The sequence below is a fragment of the Pholcus phalangioides genome, unplaced genomic scaffold, assembly GCF_987345545.1.
Source record: "Pholcus phalangioides strain wild (caught in Gottingen) unplaced genomic scaffold, Ppha-v1.0 ptg000011l_1, whole genome shotgun sequence".
Classification (NCBI taxonomy): Eukaryota; Metazoa; Arthropoda; class Arachnida; order Araneae; family Pholcidae; genus Pholcus; species Pholcus phalangioides.
In genome coordinates, this window is record NW_028301604.1 from 21,693,211 (window position 1) to 21,716,654 (window position 23,444).

A 23,444-nucleotide genomic window follows, 5' to 3' on the forward strand; every position below is an offset into this window, starting at 1 on the left:
TGGGATTAGTGACTTTTCTGGGACTTAAAGCATGAGTTACATCGAGCTTATATTAAAAAAATAATGCTCAAATTAATATAAGCTCGATGATGAGATAACGACTTTGTTTACTTTTGGTGATAATTGGCAGTGTTCCGTATCCCCCCCCCCCCCGAACAATTTCCCGTATTTTTCTCGAGCAATTATGGTCAGCCTGATTATGACGTCGAAGTGGTTAACCAGCCTTCAATGATGAAGTAGACATGTGAACAGATTAAAGTCAGATTTATTAGTGTTTTCTTTTTTGGTGTTTGTCTATTTTGGTGCTTATTTTGTACTTTATGAATCCTCAACTGTTTTTCCATCTACTTTAGAAGGTATACACACAATTTGTTGTACATATTTATGATCATTTTTACTCTTCCTACTACTTGTAACACTGGAAGACAAGACTGCGTATGAGTGAAATTTTTTTTCTTCTTCCAATAGTAAACAAATTATTGTTATTCAAATTATCTTTTAAGGTTCCTCAACAATTAATCTTCTTCTGAACAAACTTCTAATAGAAACTTATTATACTTATAAAGTTGAATATTTCATTAAGTTTTTCGTTTTGTGATATATGGTGTTCCATGATATATCACCGTTTTGGTATTTTTTCATGTTTTGAACCAGAAATGATGAAAATTTTCTGGTTTCTATATTCTCAACGATGATGTTTGTTTCAATCAAGTTGATTGTCGTATGTACTGCTTAGCTAAACGTCTTTAAAAATTTCAAGTACAGAAATGTGATAAGGTTGAAATTAGATGGGGGGGGGGGGAAGAAGAGACCTTTCCGCGATTTCAAGGAGATTTCTTAATTTAGTGACAGTCAGATTTGGTTTCTATTTTTTCATGTTAATCTTTTTATTGAAGCTGTTTCAACAAATATTACATATTACAACATCATGTTAATTCAAGTTCAATTATTATACAAAAAAATTAAACAATTCAGAACAAATTTTTCTTTTTCTGAATAAACCAAGTCTATTTTCCTTTAAAAATCTTCTTTTTGATGTTGGTGATCACAATTTGATGAGGTTATCTTGTTTTGATAACCATCCACCATCAAGTCTAAAATTTATTACTTGATGGTTATACTTGGTCACATCCCCTTTGCAATATTTCTTAGAGACCCGGTTATTTCATTCAAATAATTTTGAGAGTTTTTTATTTGGCTTAATTTATTAATTAAGTCAAAATAAATCTTGCTAATTTCAAAGCTTGCAGTTATAAAATAATACATAAATGTTTTTGTATTTAATGTTTTCGGTAGTTCATTTGATCATTTTTGTCGCACCACAGTCATTTTCTGCACACTGGGCTAATTAGACCGGGACCTACAATTTTTCTCCAATTCAGAACGGCAGGCTTGTCTTTTATACTCATCGAGAGGTTGGTGCCGCCTTTTTTTTTTTTGTACCCCTGTCAGGAAAGTTTTCTCACAAGGACAAACCGGGTATCGAACTCGCGGCACCTCTAAACATCCTTTGGTACTTTAGGCAAGTATCTTATTGACCTGGGCTATCGCGCCCTTTCAGTAGTTATAATTTTATGTCAGCAGTTTCAGTTTTCACTGTTTACTATTTTTTTTGTTTGCCAAGAAGTTAATTTTTTCATTGCTAAAGAAAATGAAATAATTTGCACATTAAAATAAATATCATGTAGTTTCAGCAAAAGAGAAATGAAACGTGACAGAATTAATATATATTTTGTTTAATCTGTGGACATGGAAAAATGTAGAGAAAATCTGATAGTAAACAACTGATGAACATCACCAGGAATGTGACCAAGGATAACCTTTAAATGAATAACGAAAGTTTTGATTATATGACTAATTTCTTTTATTGAATTTTTCAGTTTTGCTGTAGGTCTATTGTTGGGGGATGTATAGTGTAAGAAATAAGCAATATGAATGCTTCTAGTCCATCTTCGCTTGGTCTTGGTGCCTTTTCATTTTCTCGTACATCTTCAACTGGTTCACTTGACCTGTTAACATCCTCATCTGCACAAAACACAGGTAAAAGATTCGCTACATACGAATTAAACTAATTTATTGTGTCTCACAATTCCTTGTATATTTTTTCCATATGAATTGAAATACACAGTAACCCATACATATTAATTGAATGTTTTTTTATGTTATATTATGTCAAAAGCTGTATGGAAGAAATACAAAACACTATGCTTTTACTGCTATTGTTATATCGAGTGTGTACCTTTTTTAGATAAGAGAGAAAACCCTGTGAACTTTTTGTGTGAGTAAATAAAAATAATTTGGTGTGTTCTTCCCTCAAAAGCTTTTTCCTATACTTGTCTTTGTCTAAAGGGCTGTATATAGTTTTGTAGATTGGGAATTTAAAACTGTGACTATTACTTTATCGAATTAAAAATATCACATATAATATGTATAAGAAAATATCCGTAGACTGTGTTTTGCATTATATAGTTCACTAACATTTTATTTTGCATTATATAGTTCATTATACTTAATAGCCTATTTCTTTTCAATATGAATTTTCGGTTGCAGATTGATTTCTCATTTTATATGTACTATGTCATATATGTTTCATTCCCTGTCTGTCTCTGATTTATGCATGGTGCTAGAATCTAAAAGCTCAGTTTAAGTGGAGAGAATTCAATTTTAGGGGAACTGAAGTGTTTTAAACTTGTGGGTGCTCCCCACAAGGGCTGAGATGATGGGCTCAAGATTATTCTTATTGTTTTTTTTTTGCATCGGAAGCCGAATTGACCCAGGTCCATCTCAGTATATTTTTTCAGATGTATCTCCACTTCTATTTCTAAACTTTTTTGAACCATTTCATGTAAGATGAAAGATTCAGCTAATAGGCTCTTTTTTTCCCCTTTCTTTTTCATCTGCATTTTCTATGTTTTCAGGGCACACATTCTTTCAGTGCAAGACGCAAGACTGTTAGCATCAGGCCCATAACTAGGCTGGGGCAACCGGGCCCTGAGCCAAATGAGGGGGGGGGGGCACAAAAATTTAAACTTATTGTGCATAATAATAACTCTTCAAGAAGGCCCCCAAGGAAAAGTGTCCCGTGGCGGTATACTATGGCATCAAAGTGAACAATCTGGATATTCTATGAGCTTATATTTTCTATCTGCATATATCAGACACAGAAATGAGTTGAAAAAATTACAAATGGATGGGAACACCAATGAACTTTACTTGAACTGGTGTTGGTTGTGGACATAGTGTAATATAAAAAAGATCTTCAGTATCCCATCTTCCTGTAAATTCACTTTTATTCAATTTTGAAATCTGTGGTTCCCACCTTCGAGGTGCAAATATGAGCCAATCTCAGTATCCCATACAGGCCTACAAACAGTACAAATATTCAATCATTACACTTCACTTCTGAAATCAGACAAAACACTAGATACACACTCAGACTGTTAGGTACACGCACTTACACTTCTGGCACAACTCACTAGGTAGTAAATTGCCCATGGCGGTACACCCGAGTTGTGATCAGTGTGAAAGAAGGAAGAAAGTCGGTTTTTGTATTTTTCAGCTAATTTTGTTTTTATTATTATTGTTTTTGGTTGCGGGGAGGGGATCAGAAATAAATATTCTTCTTGAAAATAAGTGTGGCAATTTTTCTAGAAGGTTTAGTGATTTCCTCTGCGACAGGTATCACAGGGAAATTTTAAAAACCGCTTAAAGGGTTAATGAGAGGTTCTACTGAATTTTTTTTAGAATTAAGACAATTTTTTGGCTGGGAAAAGGCTTGGCATCAAAGCAGCCATCAAAAATACTTTGAGTTCCTTCAGTATATAATGCTAAACTTCTATGGCAGCACAGGTATCTTGATGGGAGATATTTATTGCATCTAATGTTGCCTGTTTTCATTAATAAAAGCCACACCACTGCTGTAAAAATGATGTGTAATTGAGTCAAGTAAAGTTTTTTTATACTACATGTTATTTACATACCCACCCTGTCTCAGATTAAAATCTGCAAATTAAAATGTGACTCATTTGAAAAACACCAGCCAATCAGAGAGAGAGAGAGTGTGCAAAATTATACACAGGCCAACATAAAAAAGCTAGTTATTCAGAAAATCTTTGGATACATACAAAACTTGATCATATATTATATGTAGGTCTGAAAAAACCTTTCACTAGCACAATTTATTTCATTGCTCAACGTTGGAAATGTCACAGTCCAAATCACTAAACCCTTTTCAAAATTCCATTTTTTTCATCATAAAGAAGGCTTCCAATTTTCAGCAAGTGCAAGGTAAGAGGATAGGACAGAATGTTCGGTTGAGCGAAAAACAAGCTTTTTATATAAAATACCTGTGCACATTGCTGAAATAAGAGGTTTTTACCCATTTCCATGCAGACACAGAATAATCCTTAAATTTGTAAGATCCCATTATAACCAAACATGGAATAATTGACTTGTATGTAGAAACCTGTTTCGCTGTTGATGCATGATAATACTTATGAAAAGATAACAAACTTAGTGGGAGGATGCAAAGGGGTTAAAGAGGCAAAGATATCCCATCAATGTTGAAATGAAATGCACCAAGGTTTGACATATTTTGTTATAGAGACATCTTATCAATATTAGTGAGAGGGTTAATTTAAAAAAAAAATTTAAAAATTTAATTTTTGATATTGTAGTTGCCACTTAATGTTTTTAATTTTTTTTTTCCCTTAGATGATGAAGATAGTGATCAAAAATCAACCTTGAGTTATAAGGAGAGAAGAAGAGAAGCTCATACTCAAGCTGAGCAAAAAAGAAGAGATGCAATTAAAGTATAGTGATAAATGTTAATACATAAGGCCTGTGTGTGAAGGGGTTAAATCTATTCAGTTTAACCCTTTAACGATCAGGGACGAGATATCTCATCCCAATGCAAATGGAAGAAATACATTCCAGCTCAGTGTTTTCTTTACCTCTTTTCTCATCATTCTGAAGCTTCAGTTTAACCAGATGAACAACAGCAGTTTCTTTTCTCACCTTATTCTTCCTATACTCTTGTTAGTGATTTTTCTCCACACATAAATGTGCTTTCTACTATAAATATCAGAGAGAAACAGTGGATCGCACATGGGAAGGGGGGGGGGGGAAATGAAGGATGTGTTTGATGATGAAAGAAAAATGTACTGCCATCTACTAAGCCTACTTATCTTTTGCCCTCTTCCAGTTTCAACATGCTAACAAGGGAACTAATATTAATAAAGAGACCAAAAAAAGAACCAATGCTCTAAAAGCATCTAGCAAGCAATTTTTATCTTGCTATTTAGTTTTAGCAATGGTTCTTTATTTTGTTAATATCAGGCAAAGGATTGCAATTTTCTACAAATTAATGATGGTTATGGAGGCATTCAAGTATCATGTGAGCACCTTAGGGGTTGAATAATCATTATGTAAGTGGTAGGATATGAAATTAGAAAATAATCAATGATTTCTCTGAAAGTATGTATGAATGTAAATTAGAATGCCTTATCCTTCTCGAACTTGCAATTGGGTAGAAAGGCCCCAGAACATCCCTTGACCTTAGGGCTTCGTGATGCTAAGTTTTACAGGTATTGCTTATAGCAAGGTCAAGGTTAGCCGGGGGGGGGGGGGGCAAGAAAGTTATATGTGGGGATGGCAAATTTAGGTGATGAGGGTGTTTTGAAGTTTTCCCTTGTGGGGAGCGGCACAGGGTGAATCTCTTCCAGAGAAGTTCTAGGTTACTAGCTTTCAGAAAAACATTTTAAATTGACAGAAATTGATTAAAACAATATATATATAGTTTTCTTCAGTATTTTTTTCCCAATATTACTTTTTATATTTTGGGGCCATTCGAGTATGTCGGCAGATTTTTAGTCATTTTTGACCCCCCCCCCCCCCCATCAGCAAAATCTCATCAGCTTGCCCCCCCCCCCGACCTCTTAACTCATGTTGGGATATTGGGGAACAGAGGCATATGCGGGGGAGGGGGGCACGATCCTCCTGTGCCAAACCCCTCATCCAGATGATCAGAAATTTATTCCTGATGCAAAATATTTTTGTAAAAAAATTAAAATTCCATAAGAAAACACCTTTATATGTTATTATAATCAATTTCTGTTGATTTCAATGCTATTTCAAGGCTAATAAATCAAAAATACTCTTTTAATAAATTCATTTCCCCCCACGTAAGCTTTTTGTGCTCCCTCCAAAGGTCTATTCTGTGTGTGCCCCTGATTGGGATTGCCCTCCAATAATATACATAGTGAGTCTGACCACCGCCATCTGACACTGCAGTAGTGAACTTTGCTATGAATGCACCGGATCATTTTTCACATGATTTATAGACTGATCACAATATTTTTAGCTTGTGATTTAAGTGTATTAATTAATGTTTTGAGCATTAATTAATGGGGTGGTATACATCGCTGTTGCTAGTTGGTGCAAACTACTGATCATTGGGCTTTCATCATGATTTTCCTGAATTCCAGAGATTAATCAATCAATGGCAAAATCGTTTGCTTAAAAACAACCATTTGAATAATTTGGAGCAGTGTTTGCCAATATGCATCTAGATGTGTGATTCACTCATCAAAATTCAATCTTACCCCTCCAAATATCATAGAGGAGTGAAAATATTCTTTTAAATTTGAAGTACTTGTATTTCTTTAATATAGTATTACTGTTTTTCACAAAAAAATACCCCTCATTTTACAAAATTACCCTTTAAAATTTTGGGGAGGAATGAAATTGCCCTTCAAAAATTTTCTTTCGGATAACGCTGATTTGGAGTATAGTAATTCCTTTAGCTATCAATGCGATTAATAAAATTATTTTGATATGTCTGGTCTTGACTAACCGGCGATTACCAATTTTTTTTCTCAGCACAAGGTGGGCACACAACATGCATGGCTTCAGAGGAATAGTAAATAAATAAACCAAACTTTTTAATATCTCCCCTATCCACAAATAAGTGGTGACCACAGCTTTCCAATCATACAAGAAAATTATTTTCAGTAGTAGTAGTTTTCTTTCTTGTCTCGTAAATTATTGCAGCTTGCTTTCCTGTATATATGAGACAGAACCATAGATGGGGGGGGGGGGGGGGCAATCCGCCATTCACAAAAAATTGTATCATTGGTATTAGGGGCAGGACGAATGTAGACCCTCAATCACCATGCACATCCTCTGTGAACCACCTTTCCCCAGTTCAAAGAGTATGTGTCTGGTTATGTACGAGAGTCCAGCAAATCACTCAAGGACAGTGCATGATATGCGTGGAGTTGACACAAAACAGCTTAGTTGACACCCCTCCCCTCCTTAAATAAGACAGGATGGGGGTCTACAGAGGTCTTAGAAAGGAGTGGGTGGTGAGTTTTTTAATTTCTAAATTTATTTTTATAAATCAGTAAAATTTATTGATATTTTTAATTGGGTTGCTGTATTTTTGAAATATATGACATCCATATTTGCTATGGGCATCTTTTTCTCAGCCACCTCGTTGGGCATTTTGCCTGTTGTGGCGTTGTATTTGTATTAGAGCAGTGGTACACAAACCGGGGGTCGTGTCAATGAACTAAAGGGGTCGCGAGAGATTCTCCAAAATAAAAACTTCCAAATAAGAAATTCATTTTTATTTAAAAATATGTCAGAACTAAAGCATGGCTTTATTCAGCTGAGCTAATTAGCATGTATCATACAATGTGATTTTATCAAATTCTACTTGTACAATAATCAATATATTGGATCCATCATGCCAGAATCACAAATGTGCAATGTGTTTGTGAAAAAAAAAAGAACGTGGGAGAATCACCCGATTTCAAAATTGTATATTTCTTAAAAATTAAAAACACAATAGAAGGATAAGTAATATGTGAATATACTGGGGGAAATGTGTCTACTAATATTTTATTATGAACAATTTTTTTTAATGGTTGATTGCAAGTGTAGAATCATTTTGAAATCAGATGATTCTTTCTTAATCACCTTGTATATGAAAATCAAGGACAATACAGCTCACTACACTTCCATTTTGTATATGGGACACTAAGTACACAAAGAACAAAGTAAATATTTATGATATTTAAAAAAACTAAATATTTTTGGAAGTCAATATCGGCTAATTAAAATTGGAACAAACGTTCCGAAAAGGGCTTTCAGGATAGCACGTTTACTGGTAATAAAATCAAAATATCCTGTAAACCGGGACATATGGTCAGCCTATGTAGCGGCCGCTGATAAATATTCCAGTCAAAGGGGGTCGCGCTTCAAAAAGTTTGAGCACCACTGTGCTAGAGGACTTTCATGGTTGATGGCATAAGCATCATTCAAACTCTTCCCTCTCACATCACCAAAAGTCAGCAAATCTGACCCCCGCCCCAATGCTGACATAATACTTGAAATACTTGAATGGCCCCTTTTTGAGAAGGCAGAAGCCCCCCCATGCTCTTGCCCATTCTTGTTGGGGTCAGCAGAGTCTCCTAGATAAGGACCAGTACCAGTCTAGGAGGCATTGGGTCAGCTTGCTTAATTTTGCTGAGAAAGGGAGAGTTAGTGCTTTGCTTATTTTTGCTGACAGGGGAGTAAAAAAATGGCCAAAATTCTGCTTAAGTAATACTTGAATGGCCCCTGTACAGAATAAACATTTATACCAAAAAGAAAAGTACTTAAATTGATTTCATCTAAGTTTTATCATTCACGTTAAGTTCTCAAAGAAGTATTTTGGCTTGTATATATATATATATGCAGTTCACAATAGTAATCCTGGAAGGTATATAGTCCATAAGATGAACATTTCATGCACCAATGAATTTGATAAAATAGTTTTTTAATTTTTTAACACTCGGCATCAGATTTCTTTTGGCACTGATCATTAATATATCTTAGGTGGGTGATATCTGAGTTTCACTTTGTCTGACTAGAATGTATTTCATCTTATTGTTGCAAAATATTGCTTTCTGTAAAAAATGATTTTTTTTTTGTATTTTGAAAATGAAAGAAGAGAGTTCAAAATCAATGTTTTTCCCTACTCTTTATTTGATTCAAATTATGAAAGAAAAATTTTACTGCCTAAGTATATAAACATGAAATAAGATATATATTAACCAAGAAGAAAAAAAACTCATCTATTATATAGGGCAGTGTTTCCCAAAGTGGGCAATATCGCCCCCGGGGGGCGATGGGACTATTCAAGGGGGCGATACTAGCTACAGACACGATTGGGGGGGGGGCTACGAATGAGCATAAGGGGGCGATGGGAGGACGAGAGGAAAAAATAAGTTTTCGAAAACTGGGATCCTTTTCCGAAGAAAGCCTTCGTAAATATCCGTGCCTATGGGCGAAAAAAAAACTAATATTTGCACACAGTAGTTGTACTTGTTTCATCTGCTGTAATTGATCAATAAAGCCTTCTGTCGCAGATTTCAACACCATCTGGGAATGACTGATTTTGCTAATGACTATTCATTATTGGAGCTATCGTCCCCCAAAAAAATGCAGCTGATATCTGTGTTCTGGTTTCAGGGCCCGAGACGATTCTCGTTATTATTATTTTTTCACCTTATAAATTCAATACAGATTGTGGCCCACCAAAGAGCCTAGCTTCGGGACCCTGCAGCAAGGTGGAGGGCATGATTTTAGCATCCCTGTTCATTCACCTACGGCTATTGCTTTTTTGCTTTCTGGTTTTTTTTAAATAAAAGAACCGCTTGGGAACAGACACAAACATCAATGGTCAACAGCTCATCACGACACCACTAGGAACCCAGATGCTCACTTTGAGGAACTGCCGTAATAGAAAATTTTTGTAATGTATTCGTTCAAGTTCCTGAATTACTTAAACCCAAAGATAACGTGTGTGGAAGTACCAAATTATGAATTACAGATGAGCAGTCTTGAATTTTCGTGCAAAAAAAGTCACATACCTAAAGTGTTTGTTACACAACAGATGGCAGGGCCGTCTGCACCATGGGCCCCCGGGCCAAGTGGTTTTTCTGAGGCCCTACCACGTAAATTATAGAAAATTTCAACCAAATCTCACTTTTGTGAGGCCCGGGTAGGCCCATGCATTAAGACGGCACTGAAGGATGGACCTCCATTTCATGGTTCAAACATGCATATCAGCTTCAGCCACCTCGTTGGACAATTTGCCTCTTGGGGCCTTTGTGTTTCTATTTGTAATTTTGATGGTGTCCGAAAAGAAATGAATGTTATGCGGAAGAGATGTTTGTTGAATCCACGCCATAAGTACAATAATGTATTTTTTTTCATCAAAATTTTGATGTTACTAAATCCTCTTATATTGACAGATTTTCATGACTTATGTAAAACACTTGGGCAGTACTATCTATCAGAGGTGCCGACATGAAAAAAATATTGGAGGGGGCAGGGCGTCCGAAGTGTTTCGAACCTGTGGGTGCCCGTCTTGAGATACATGTAGGAAATTTCGATTTTTGAATCAATTCTGTGGGTGCTCAGACCCATTCTACAAACTTCTGTGGGTGCTCGAAGCACAGCACCCCTGGCTCAGACGCCACTGGGAGGGGGAAAGGCATGAAGTTGCTTGTCGTCCTGTATACACGAGACAAGCGTGTACGCAGGACAGAGAGAACGTGCATTGCATTTTATTTTTAGAAATTAATTGCGGGGGGGGCCTCAGTACCCCTTAAAATTTTTATTGAGGGAGGGGGGGGGGCGCAAAGGGCCTCAGCTCCTAGGTTTCGGTGCCTATACTATCTATTAATGCTTATTAAGAGCACTATCTGTAACCGCACTGATTATGACAATAAGGATAAAAGGGAAATTTTGGTACTATCTCTGCAAACAAGCATCGTTTCTCGTTCGAATATTGCGAAGAATATGGGGGGGAGGGGGGTATACACTCTCCTTCAGCATCGGATGATAGAAATTTCTTCTCTCAATGGTGTCGGTTTAGTAGAAAATTTATTAAAATTTATCTTTTTGACTTGAATTTTGTTTTTACAGTGACTTATGTAGTGTTTTTCCTTGAAAGAAAACTATGCATTGTCATACGACCTTTCAAGAGTGATTTTACTCAATTCAAAATCTACTCATTCTTAAGCATCGTAGTATATTAATAGTGTGATGAAATTACCTTTTTAGCAATGTAGAACGCAAAACACCATCAATATTCGTTAAAAATACACGGAAATAAACACCAATGAATTTCCAGGTGTTTTTAGTGAACATCGTTGGTTTTTTGTGCTCTATATTGATAGTATTACTTAGGGATATATAATTATATTATCAGTCATATCCCTCTGAAAGTATTTTTTATTGTGTTTTTACGTTTAATTAGCGTGGTTTCATCCGAATTTTTTTTCTTTTAATATGTTTGAGCTGAAAGGGTTGAATTTCATTGCAATCTAACGAGCTTTCAGATATATTCATAAAACAATGGTAAATATTTAGAATGATTGTCATTCAGAATTATATGTAGAAGAAACCAAAGAGGGAGAGAGTCAATTGTAGTCCCCCGATGCTTGTCAGTTTTAATCAAGAAAGAAGTGAGAGACACCTGCGCTTGAAATAATGTAAAATTACATTTTTTTAAAATATGGACCGATATAATATCGCAGTAACTCTGGCGATTTGAAAAATAAATGGCAGCTAGCCGGAGTCCGACTTAGACACGAAGAGGTCCTGGGCAAGGCAGGAATTAGGGCCTCTGTGACTTGAGTCCAAATATTTTGTTTACCCAGCGAATATAATGCAGATAAAATGTTTTGTATAGGAAATTATCTAAATAAAATATCAGATTTCTCTTTTTTATTCATTCATTATCTTCCTTGGTGAGAAACTTCATTTTCTCCTAAGGAACCGTTCACACCCGAAATAACATGACAGAAAAAATAAGGTAATATAACAAAAAATACTCGCGTTCGAGTTTGTTTCAGAAGTTACTTGTTTAACAAACCAAAAACACCAACTAATGTCTCACGAGCTCCCAAGATCGGTAATTTCAAAAAATTATAAATTTTTAAATTTTTCAAATTTATTTTAATGATTAAATTTTGAAACGGGCGTGGTAGCCCAAGTCGATAAGATACTCGCCTAAAGTACCAAAGGATGTTTAGAGGTGTTGCGAGTTCGATACCCGGTTCGTCCTTGTCAGAAATACTTCCCTGACACAGGGGGACAACAAAAAATGGCGACTTGACCACAGCAAAAAATTACTACCGCAGGGAGTCCTTCATCGAGGGGTTAGAGCACCAACCTCTCGATGAGTATAAAAAATAAGCCTGCCGTTCGGAATCGGCGATAAATTGTAGGTCCCGGTCTAATTAGCCCTCGTGTGCAGAAAATGACCATGGTGTGACAAAAATGATCAAATTTTAAAACTTCAAAGGGGAAAAGTCAAAGCAGTAGATTGCCAGGTAAATTTGGTTGCCGACCCATGCTTTAGAGAGTGTGAACACGATTGCGTATTTAGTGCGTTACAACAACACTAATTCTAATTGGATAGCCATGTGCGCATATTTCTAAGATAGTCACTATAAAATCAAAACCACCGAGTAGTTTGCATCAATTCCATATTAAATAAATATATGTATAATTTCTAATTAAGCCGTGTTGCAAGTGGCTTTGTTCGAACTTGAATAATAAGGATTGGCTGAATTTTATCATTAATGAAGTTTTATGCATTCACTGGAACTTATCATCTAAACCTTATTTTCGTGTTCCATGTCAAAGTAGAACACTCAACTCCAACGTGTGTTGGTGCGAATAATTTTGTATAAAATAAAATTTCTGGATACGCGATTTCATAGGAGTACGTAACACATGTTAAATGTAGTTTAAATTGTTTCAGGAATGTGTAAGATGCAGTTGACAATGGGGAGAGGGAGATTAAAATAATATATCTTTTTTTTATGTAACCTCTCTGATCATCACTTATTCCCAAGAGATCCTTACAATCATGAAATAAATAATCTGTACTGAATGAAAAAAATAACTTTCTTTTCAATCTCCAACAATATCAATTATCACATTTACAAGAAAACTTGGCAGAAATAGCATTAAAAGATGGTGTGACGTTCAAATTTGAAGATGGCTATTAATTTTTCTTTCCGTAAAAGCAAATGCCGTGCCTGGAATTTATGGGGATATACAGAGGAATCTCACGTAACGGACACTCCCTGTTTTTAGCGGACACCTCCAGTTATCAAACACTTTTTGAATTATGCCAACGGGACTCCGGACTCCCATTGAGACTGATTAATTTACTATCCATTAACGGACACTCCTTGTTAGCGGCGGAAATTTTCGTCCCGTGAGTAAGTACCGTCTTCACGCATGGGCTCCTGAAAAAAAGAAGGGGCTCAGAAAAACGAGAAGTAGTTGAATTTTTTGAGAAGTTCCCAGGTAGGGCCTCAGAAAAATCACTTGACGGGGGGGGGGGGTCCATGATGCTCTTAAGGCGTCCCTACCATGAGTCTCCGTTATTGAGAGGTTCTAATGTAGCTGAACATTTTTCATGTGCGAGATGTTTCAATGCACTCACAAATCTTTCGATGCACTCACAAATCTTTCGACAAAAATCAAAATCACCTACAGATATTCAATTGTGAGGATTTGAGAACACTGCATAGTAAAACCAAGCGACAATCATCACTTAGAAAACATCTATTAATAATAAAATTATTTTTATTAAAAGTAAGTAACAATTGTAGTTTTGCGCATTAATGGATATTTTTTGTGTGATGTGAATATTACTTTGACCACAATAAATGCAACTAAATGCATATGTTTTGTGTTATATGCATATGTTTATAATTTTATAATTCACAAATTTAATTTTTTTTTGTTTTGCAATGAAGTTTACTGTAATTTTCTTAATTGTAATTATTTTAGAATTTCTAACCCTTTTTATACTAGAAATGTTTCAGGAAAACATTTATGCGAAAAAATTGAAAATTTGCCACTGCATCTTTCAACTTTTTAATATGTGGGTTTTTAACATCTCTTCCAGGGGGGCGATGGGCTGAATAAGTTTGGGAAACACTGATATAGGGTGTGTAGGAAAGTGCTTTCAACCTGCAATTGCTGTTAAATGGAGCGAGAGCTACAGTGCATGGTAGCCGAGGTCGATATGATACCCGCCTAAAGTATCAAAGGATGTTTAGAGGTGTCACGAGTTTGACACCCAATTCGCCCTTGTCAGAAACTTTCCTGACACGGGTACAACAGAAACGATGACATGACCACAGAAAAAGATAGCTACCGCAAGGAGTCCCACACGAAAGAGTTAGCGCACCAACCTCTTATTAATATAGGCTGGCGTTCAGAATCAGCAATAAATTGTAGGTCCCTGTCTAATTAGCCCTCATGTGCAGAAAATGTCAGTGGTGCGACAAAAATGATCAAATGAGTGAGAGCTACAGTGCACTGTAGCTCTCACTCGGCCGCGAGAGCGGCCGCTGTGGTGGTCGAGTGGTTATAGTGCCGGACTCGTGATGCGAGGATCCGGGTTCGAACCCCACAGTGGTGTTCGGCTGAAGTTGGTTTTCTGTGGTTCCCAACTTCAAGGCGCAAATGCGAGCCGATCTCCCCGTTAAAAAGTCTCGCCACAGAGAGCAACAGTCCTACAACGGTAAATCATTCAACCATAACACTTCACTCATAGTTAGTAAAACTGGGGGCAGATGACAGCACTACACATAACAAGCATTACACAGAAACAAACTTTACGTCAGGTTGCACTACACGTACACGCACATTCCCGCATGTACCGATTCGTTGGGGGGGTTCCGCGGGGGGGGGGGTGTAGCAGTAGTAGGTAGGGCTCGGGGATCCATGATGTTCTTAAGTCAGCCACCTCGTTGGGCAATTTGCCTGTTGTGGCGTTGTATTTGTATTTGTATTTGTATTGTACAGCTATGTTACTTAGATAAGTAAAGTGACTGTTGTGGCCCGTGCCTCAAGTGCAGTGCAGGGACATGTTCTCAATAAAGTTGCAAATAGTGTCTAGAAAGGGCTAAAATAGTTTCACTACTGGGGCTCCAATTCATTAGTTCACATAAAAATTAAACTGAACAATAAAAATTCATCAAAGTTCATCACATTTTAAATTATTTCTTCATATTTCTGAAGGTAGGTTTTTTGATGCCAACTTGAAAATTTATGAATGATGATTGTATGCGTGATTCTGTTGAATCTAAATTTGAAACTTTTCCAAAACATGTCTGATTTTCAGGTGGGCTTCAGTTAATTCCAGAGAAGCAATTTCCTCTGGAAGAAATAACTGCAAAAAGAAAATTCCTCTCTTCAAGATTTTTCATTGATGCTCACAAATTTGACATCAAAACCATTGATTGAATTTGATGTCATTTATGGCATCAAAACCTTTATGATCTTTCTGAAACTAATATAATGCTGCGTTAATTTAAAGGTGTTAAATGAAAAATTGATAAATTTATCATAAATTAGACTTTAAACAAAAAGTTACTGATTTTTTCCTCCTTTGCATAATAAAGAAGGTAAACAAATCAAAATAAATTGTAGGCTTCAGCAGCTAATTCTGTGTGTTCTAAAGTATAAATAGACATGGATTAAACTAATTTTCATTGCATGTTTGTAATAATGAATATAGATGTATCCAATATTTCTCACTGTCCTGTGTGACTTTGGCACAATCTCTCTTTCTATGATGACTTTTCTGTCAGACTCAGCCATGTGCGTGCATAATGAATGTTGAATTAATGAAAGCACTCTGTAATGAGGTTATTTACTAGTGTATCCATTGGAAAGAAGGTGAACTCTCTGCATTCACAATTCTCATGGTTTTAAATAAACTTGCTTTTATCATACAAGTTAGAATGAGTTTCAAAACTGAACATTTATGGCATTATGATTCATTAAATATAAATAATCTTTGCAAAAATCAACATTTTTGGTTCTCTGAGAGAATTCAATTTTTAGTTTGTGGTGTGAGACCCTCAGTTCTGTTCATTAATGCATTTAATTCAGATTTATCTTGTTTCATGTTCTCACAGGAAAAAAATTTAAAATAAAATTTCAGAAAGGATATGAAGATCTCCAACACCTGGTTCCAACTTGCCAACAGCAGGATAGCATCAGTAGTTATAAATTGAGTAAAGCTACAATTCTTCAAAGATGTAAGGGTTTCAGTATGATTTTTTTTTTCTTTCATTTGTAGGTAGTTTGAAAACTTTGATTCTTTACAATTTACTCTTGTAAGAGTACAATTTACAGTTTTCTTGCATGAAAATTTCATTTGTTATGCTTGTATTTAAAAGTAATTTTATCATTAGTTGGGGTGAAATTTTTCATCAATATCTGATCTATCGTAATTTGAAATTACTGTTAATTGTTGTTGTTATTCTCAATGTTCTTTTATTTTTTTAGTTTTGCACTTAGATCACAGAACATGCTTATAAATATATTGAATTTTTTATTGAATGTTTGTAATACATGAAGAGTTTGGGCCTCATTTTCTTTTTTTTTATTATTATTTGAATAAAAATTTGTGTTCCCAGCATTTTTGAACCATAGCAATTCTAGCATATAGGGCTAAGCTAAATGTAGCAAAATAACAAAAAAAAAAAAAAAAAAGCAGTCAAGCTTCACTTTTATACAACTAATTTTCATTAAAAAAAATATATATATAGTTAGCATTGAAATTAATTCAACACACACATTCCAAGTTAATCTTCCATGTGTTCTATATGTGTGGTGCCACTAAGGAAAAGTAAATACTTAATTTTTTAAAAACTTTGGTATGATATAGGAAATCTGAAAGTTGTGGTTGATGACTTCTCGTATGCTGACTTTTAAAAACAAATCATAATCCTAATTACATTCACAATAAAGAAGATATAAAAAATACAAAATAGGTTAAAGATGTCCCAGCTTGGATTTTAAAAGCAGCGTAAAAACTATTGGATTCAACAATTTCTTGTCTCTGGGAATTGCAGTCGATTGTTTTAGAGAGGGAACACGTCTATTTGCATTATGCTCAACTTTGGTAGTGCACTTAAATATTGTGAAAAACTTATGAATATAAAAATGAAAAAAAATACGTATAATATCACTTATAAATTTTATGTGCACTTTATATTTTATTATTATGATGTTTTTGCAAGTATATTAGTATTCAAGTGTTAAATGCATGGAAGAGTTTTAAGTGATGTTTCATAAGTTATTACTAGGGCTCGGATTTCTATGTCTTTGCATATTTTTTATTTTTTTGCATATTTTGCTATTTTTACGTGACGGCATATTTTGCATATTTCACAATTTTCAATAAAAATTAAATTTTTCCTTGCTATTCTAATTCCACTTCGGACTGGTTTTTGCGGTTCCCGCCTCTGATGAGAGCTCTAGGGCTAGGATTTTTATGCATTAAAAATGAAGCGTCATTGCTGATTGGTAAAAAATCTTGAAATTCAGGTTTTTCAACCAATTAGCAATGACGTTGAATTGCTAGAACATAAAAATACTAGCCCTTCAACGACACTGGTGTGTGGCTGTAAATAAATTAATCATCTGAATTGGAATGATGGTAACTCATATGAAAAATTAGTAAATATGGGAGGAATTTTTTAGCATTTACGAGAAATTTTGAGTTTATCAAATAAAAAGAACTATTTATTTATTTTTAATTTTGTGTTTTTCTAAAGCTAAATACAGTACTCAGCTAGGTATTTTTACCTATAGATGCCAGCACATTAATTCTGAATTAGTAGAGAAAAACTTGCTCAAAAGGGAAGTTCTTGAGGGAAAATTTGGCTCACACACACAATGGGATTAGTTAGTAAAACTAAGAATTTTTGTCTGTACAAATAAGTAATGGTTCAAATAGTTTAGACACCATCAACACTTCTCATTGTCATATTATACATAGTTTTTTAAGAGCACAAATGCATATTTTCTACATTTTTTTAGAAGTTTTTAGAGCATAAAAATCCTAGCCCTAGTTATTACATATGGAGAAACAACATAGTTTTTCATAAATTGCTGTAGATTAGTTAGTTGTAAGGGAATGTACATTAAGTGATATAATTATCACAATTGATTAAGAATAATAGTATATCTAAATATTTTATATTTATGTATATTATAAAAAAAAGTATGATTGAAGATAATAAAATTATTATCTTCTGAATTTTTAGTTTTTTTTTATGGTATATAATAATTGTGATATTGCATAAACCAGGGCTAGACAAATCACAAAAAAAATCTAGGTGCCAGAAAACATTTTATGTGCCAAATATAATTTTACCCAAAGAAAAGATCCAAAAATAGTGCTTTTTTTTTTACTTTTTTCAGGGCATTGAGATTCTCTTTCATGTTGGCAGATATGCTGCTATAAATCCCAAAAATTTTATGTTGCTTTCAGCCTGCAATTTAGTAACTACATTAAGAAAATTTTAGGCACCAATTTCTTAGTTGCCATGGCGACTTGGTGCCTGACATTTGTCCGGCCCTGGCATAATCGTTAATAATCTTTAAACTTTCTTTTTTCTTTATATACATTAGCTATTGACTACATACAGTTTTTGCTCCAGCAGAAGAAGAAACAAGAAGATGAATTGAACAGTCTAAGAAAAGAAGTTATTGCATTGCAAATAATGAAAGCGTATGTATATATTTTCCTCCCTTCTCAGTAAATTAAATTACAAAACTATAAACGTTTAGAAATTACATGCCTTATTCTACATGTGTATTTGTGATTATTTTAATTGTTTGGTACAGTAATACCCCAAATTATGTCCCCTTGACTTACGTCAACCCACATTTCCATCATCTTGGTTTATAAAAATGAATTTTTTCAAAACATTTTAAACAAAGCTTTTCACATTGTGTTATTTTCCCAAGAGAGTTGTATCCAAAAAGATGAGTAGATAAGAAACAATTTAAAAAATCTGAAATTTTACTGCTCTTCTGAAGGGAGGGTACATTAACATTGGAAAAGTTTGCCTCGGCATTGTCAATTTTGGAACAAATTACTGACCTGAGTTGGATATCACTGTATTGAGCTTCTTTTCATATTTTTCATCAAAAAGAGTTGCTTGGTGTATTAAATTTTGATTGAGTTAAATTTTTGGTTCCTTGAACCAAACCAAAATCTGTCACTTATACAGTGGCATCGGAGCCGGGAGTGCTCGAGCACCAACAGAATTGATTCCGAAATAAAAATCTCCTTATATATTAATCTATTCATCTATAATAATTTATAGATTTCTGATTTTTTTCTGCTGCAAGTATCGAATACGAAAAAAGTTGCCCGTTTCCTTCCTATGCGTCTCGAATCTTGCTGGAACTAATGTATCCAGTGGTTATTTGTATGGCCTCGGGCACCTATGATGAGCATTTTTGTGGAGCACACATCCTCTTTTTTTTCAATTCTATCTTCCCAGTCTTCTTTCCTTTGCCTCAGGGTAAAAGTGTGTGTCACAATAAATTAAATTCTGCATATATGGAGCGATCCAGACATAATATTTCAGTTGACTAAATGAACGCCTGAAGACAAAACCTAACTAGGATTTTTGTTGCCCAGGCAAACATGATTTTGCTGCCACACAACTTTTAAAATTCAATAATTTTATAACAGTATTCTTTGTTTCCATCTAAGGCAGTTGCCCCACCCCCTCTAGTTTTAGCTCTGCCTGAAGAGAATGCAAGAATTTTTTAAGGAACATTTTTTTTTGTAAAACAAAAAGACCTACTTTAGGCTAGTATCTCTCCTAGACCATTTCTGCTGTACCAACCTTTTCCTGAAAAAAAAATTTCATACTGATCACTTGGGGAAATACCACTTTACACCAGTGCTGTCTCTACACGTGGAATTTTTACCGCCCGGGGCAAAAATGATTTCCCCCCCCCCACAACTTTAAAATTCAATAATTTTTAATAATTTTATAACAGGGTTCTTTGTTTCTACCTAAATCTGCCGCCTAAGTTTTCAACACCCTTTAGTTTCGACCTTGCTTGAAGAGAATACAATTTTTTAAGAAAAATTCCAGGCTCGGCTCGGGGGCTTCAAGCATGGACCCACATTCCAGAGACCCCCCCCCCCCAGGCAAGACTTTTGACAAGCCCCCGTACAGTTGATTTATAGCATGAAAAACAAAAAATGACAATTGTCCCAGGCCCAGAGCCCTGTCAGCCCCCACCCTTGCGGGGGGACATGGCCTTAAGAGAAGAGGAAGTTTTACAAAATTAAGATATCTGGAAATTTTCGAGAGTAAGCATATAAATTTACCAGGTAGGACTTCAGCAAAATAGTACTGTTATGACAGACCTTGCTTTAGACAAATAGTAATTACAAAAATTCAAAAAGATATAATTATAGAAAGGTTTATTGATATATCGAGTGTTGTTGTAGCGAGGTACCCCTAAACTACTGAAAGAGTACAACTACACACATTGCGCCACAAAATTTTTACTTTTTTTAATAGCTGGTGTTAAATTATAAGAGAAAATTAAATGACTTATTATGGGAAATAAAAATTAATTTATTAAGTACTGGAGCTGAAGAGTAAATAGAGTGTTGTGTGACGTATTGCATTAAATATTGGAACTTTTGTACATTCCATTTTTTTAAGTTTTAGGGAATGTATAGATAGATGATGAGATATATATATTGTAACAGCATTTAAACAGGGATGGCTCTTTGGATATGCCACCAGTGTGGCGCAGGGCACTGCTAAAGGGAGCAGTACTAGATCAGAAATAAAGAGAAATAATAATTGTAGAAAAGTTTAGAAAAAAGTGTTTCGTCTGTGAAAAGCTCAAACTATTTTATATTAATGACTCTCGGAGAAAGCTAATGTTTGATGCATTTTATCTAGCTAGGAACCCAGTTGCGAATTTTCGGGTTTGCTTCACTGATGCGGCTTATATGCCAAAGTAATGTGTAACCCAGGAGAGGCTTGTGCAAGGGGTGAGATGCAGGTCGTAAGGATGGCAGCCTTGGCTTTTGTTTATTCACATGAATTTTTAAAATTTTTGAATATAATACAAATTCACAAGACACCATGCACTGTCACTCTTTTAAGCCATACCTTGACAATGAAGATGTTGAAAAAACTTGAGGGAACAAACAAGGCCTGGAGCCAGTGACAACAAGGAAAGAAAATGCTATTAGTGGACACATATTGTATGCTCTGTGTCTACTGGCAAATGAGTAAAAAAAACGATTTCACTAAATAGGGGAACCCATCTTCGTGTTAATGGTGGTGGAATGGGTGGAACTTTGATTGCCTTTTTTTAGAGGGGGGGGGGGTGCTATGATATCTCTTTTCATTCTACTGTACTTTTTTTCTTGACCCTTTGAAGTCTTCTCCCCTCATCTTTTGTGTATACACAGATGTTTTTCTGGGTAGGGAGGGAGGCTGAGAACTTCAAGACTTTCAGCCATAAACATCAATGTATAAACACATCAATGTGATTGTCACTCATTCAGGCAACATCAGCACAGTGGAACATTTTTATGGTGTCCAGACAGACATCTGGAAGAGGAAGAAACGTCCGCATACAGTCATTTTTTATCCAAACCATCCTTGAGTGTTCCAAAAAAAAAAAGAAAAAAATTCAGTCAATGTAAATCATCTCATCCATTACTTGCTCAGGATGAGAAATTGGATGGAATGTGAAACCAAAGGCATTCAGCGATTCTATAGCAAATTTGTTTTCAGATTCTTTTCGCCTGCTATATGCACCAATTTTTCAGAAGAGGCTTCTTCCTGAAATCTTTGAAAAACAGAGCGTAGGCTCAAATTCTTATTTTAATCGTAACAATAAATTTTCAGTTGAACATCTGAAAAAGGGTTAAGTGTTTCTCTTTCTTTGGTTTTTATTCCTTCTCTTTTCTCTATCTCTCACTTCATCTAGTAACGATATCTCAAATGTTTGGTAACATGAAAAGCACTTCATGCATAAAAACATTTAGAAATCAAAATTTAAAGGCTCAAGTCTTAGATTGCAGCACCAGTGGTTTGTTCTCTGATAAAGCAGCACCTTCTAGAGATAGAAGGCCTCTGCAATCTGCTTGTGACGTCATTAAGTAGAGTCCATTTTCCCTCAGAATATTCAGGGAAAAAAGATTCCTTACTCGTGTTAGTATCATCGTTGTGAGGAAAAGAAATGATTGGGTTCAGAATTGGCGATTTCTATGTCCCACATCCAATCACTATGTGGTATTTGTGAGCCAATGGGGAAGATTCTATGCCAAAATAAGAAAAAATGAAATAGGATGCTGTGTTTCAAAATGTGGCAAACTTGTTAGGTAGTCTGAGTGACGTTTTAAGCTGGGTTTTCCTAGGAAAAGGTTTTCTACGGTGTGTGCAGCATGATTGGTTAAAAACCTGAAATTCAAGTTTTTTAACCAATCAATGTTTTCACGCTGCACACGGTGCAGGTAACCTGCTCCTAGGAAAACCCGTCTTTATGGCAAACAGTGCAGGGGCCTTCTATCTCTAGGAGGTGCTGGATAAAGCCATGTGTTTGCCTACTAGTAAGTGAACTATATCTGAATGTCTCTAGGTTTAGGCTGATTACAGCTAGTGTTGTTAATATTCGACCACTTATACCAGGGCGAACAAAACTGACACTGTTGTTCCTAATGATAAAAACAGGATTGCAACCAGGAAAAACGGGGAAGGGTCTAATGCACTAAGCTCTGGATCAACAAGGGTGGCATGTTTACTCTTTATTCATTGAAAATTACATGGGGAGTGCCATAATGGATACTTGACCTGGACGACAAACTCAGTTTTTTGTTTCTAGTCGCTACCCTAGATAAAAATATTGTTCATATTTCTGATAAAAGAAGTAACATCATAATGTATCGATTTGAATATTCAAATATTAAAATTACAGTCTTTGGTTTTATTATTCAGATGGGGCTGGTGCCCGTTTGCTGGACCATATTTGTCAAATTAATGAAAATGCAATTCACTTTCCTGGTTTTTATTTAATTTTCGTACACTGTACCGAGAAAGTATCTGCATGAAAATAATTATTGAAAACATTTGTATGAATTTTAAGATTCACAATTTTTAAATATTTTATACGTTTGTGTTGTAATAAAAAACCAACTGACCAGGGCCGAAACTAGAACCTTTGTCAGCCAGGTCAAGCACTCATTTCGACGCCCCTGTGTAATGTAGAAGGTGCAGTTTGAGGGAGAATTCAGAGTCTTTTCTGGCCCAGCACCCAGGGCATCAGATCTGCCTGCTCCCTTTTAATTGTAGCCTTCATTCTGAGAATGAATTATTGGAAATTGTTATTTGAAAATGTAATTTTTGATCATTATGTATCGTGTTTGAGCCAACCTGTCAACGCAATGCTGAAATAACAAAAAAATAAGTGTAATAAAGTGAGTTCTTTCTAAAAAATTTTTCCTACACCATTCTAATTTTCTACTCCTTCACACACACTGCATAAACAATTTTCACCGAATATTG

General features: G+C 35.2%; 1 protein-coding gene across 1 annotated transcript in view; it reads left to right on the forward strand.

Annotated features, from left to right (window-relative positions):
• The first annotated feature begins 201 nt into the window (after positions 1 to 201).
• bigmax (helix-loop-helix-leucine zipper transcription factor bigmax) overlaps positions 202 to 23,444 on the forward strand; it is a 28,609-nt gene continuing 5,366 nt past the window's right edge. The window contains exons 1-5 of the mRNA XM_089239283.1: positions 202 to 356; positions 1,881 to 2,040; positions 4,714 to 4,811; positions 16,034 to 16,130; positions 18,514 to 18,613. Of these exons, the coding sequence (XP_089095409.1) occupies positions 1,932 to 2,040; positions 4,714 to 4,811; positions 16,034 to 16,130; positions 18,514 to 18,613 (404 nt within the window). The 5' untranslated portion in view covers positions 202 to 356; positions 1,881 to 1,931. The remainder of the gene's footprint in view (positions 357 to 1,880; positions 2,041 to 4,713; positions 4,812 to 16,033; positions 16,131 to 18,513; positions 18,614 to 23,444) is intronic.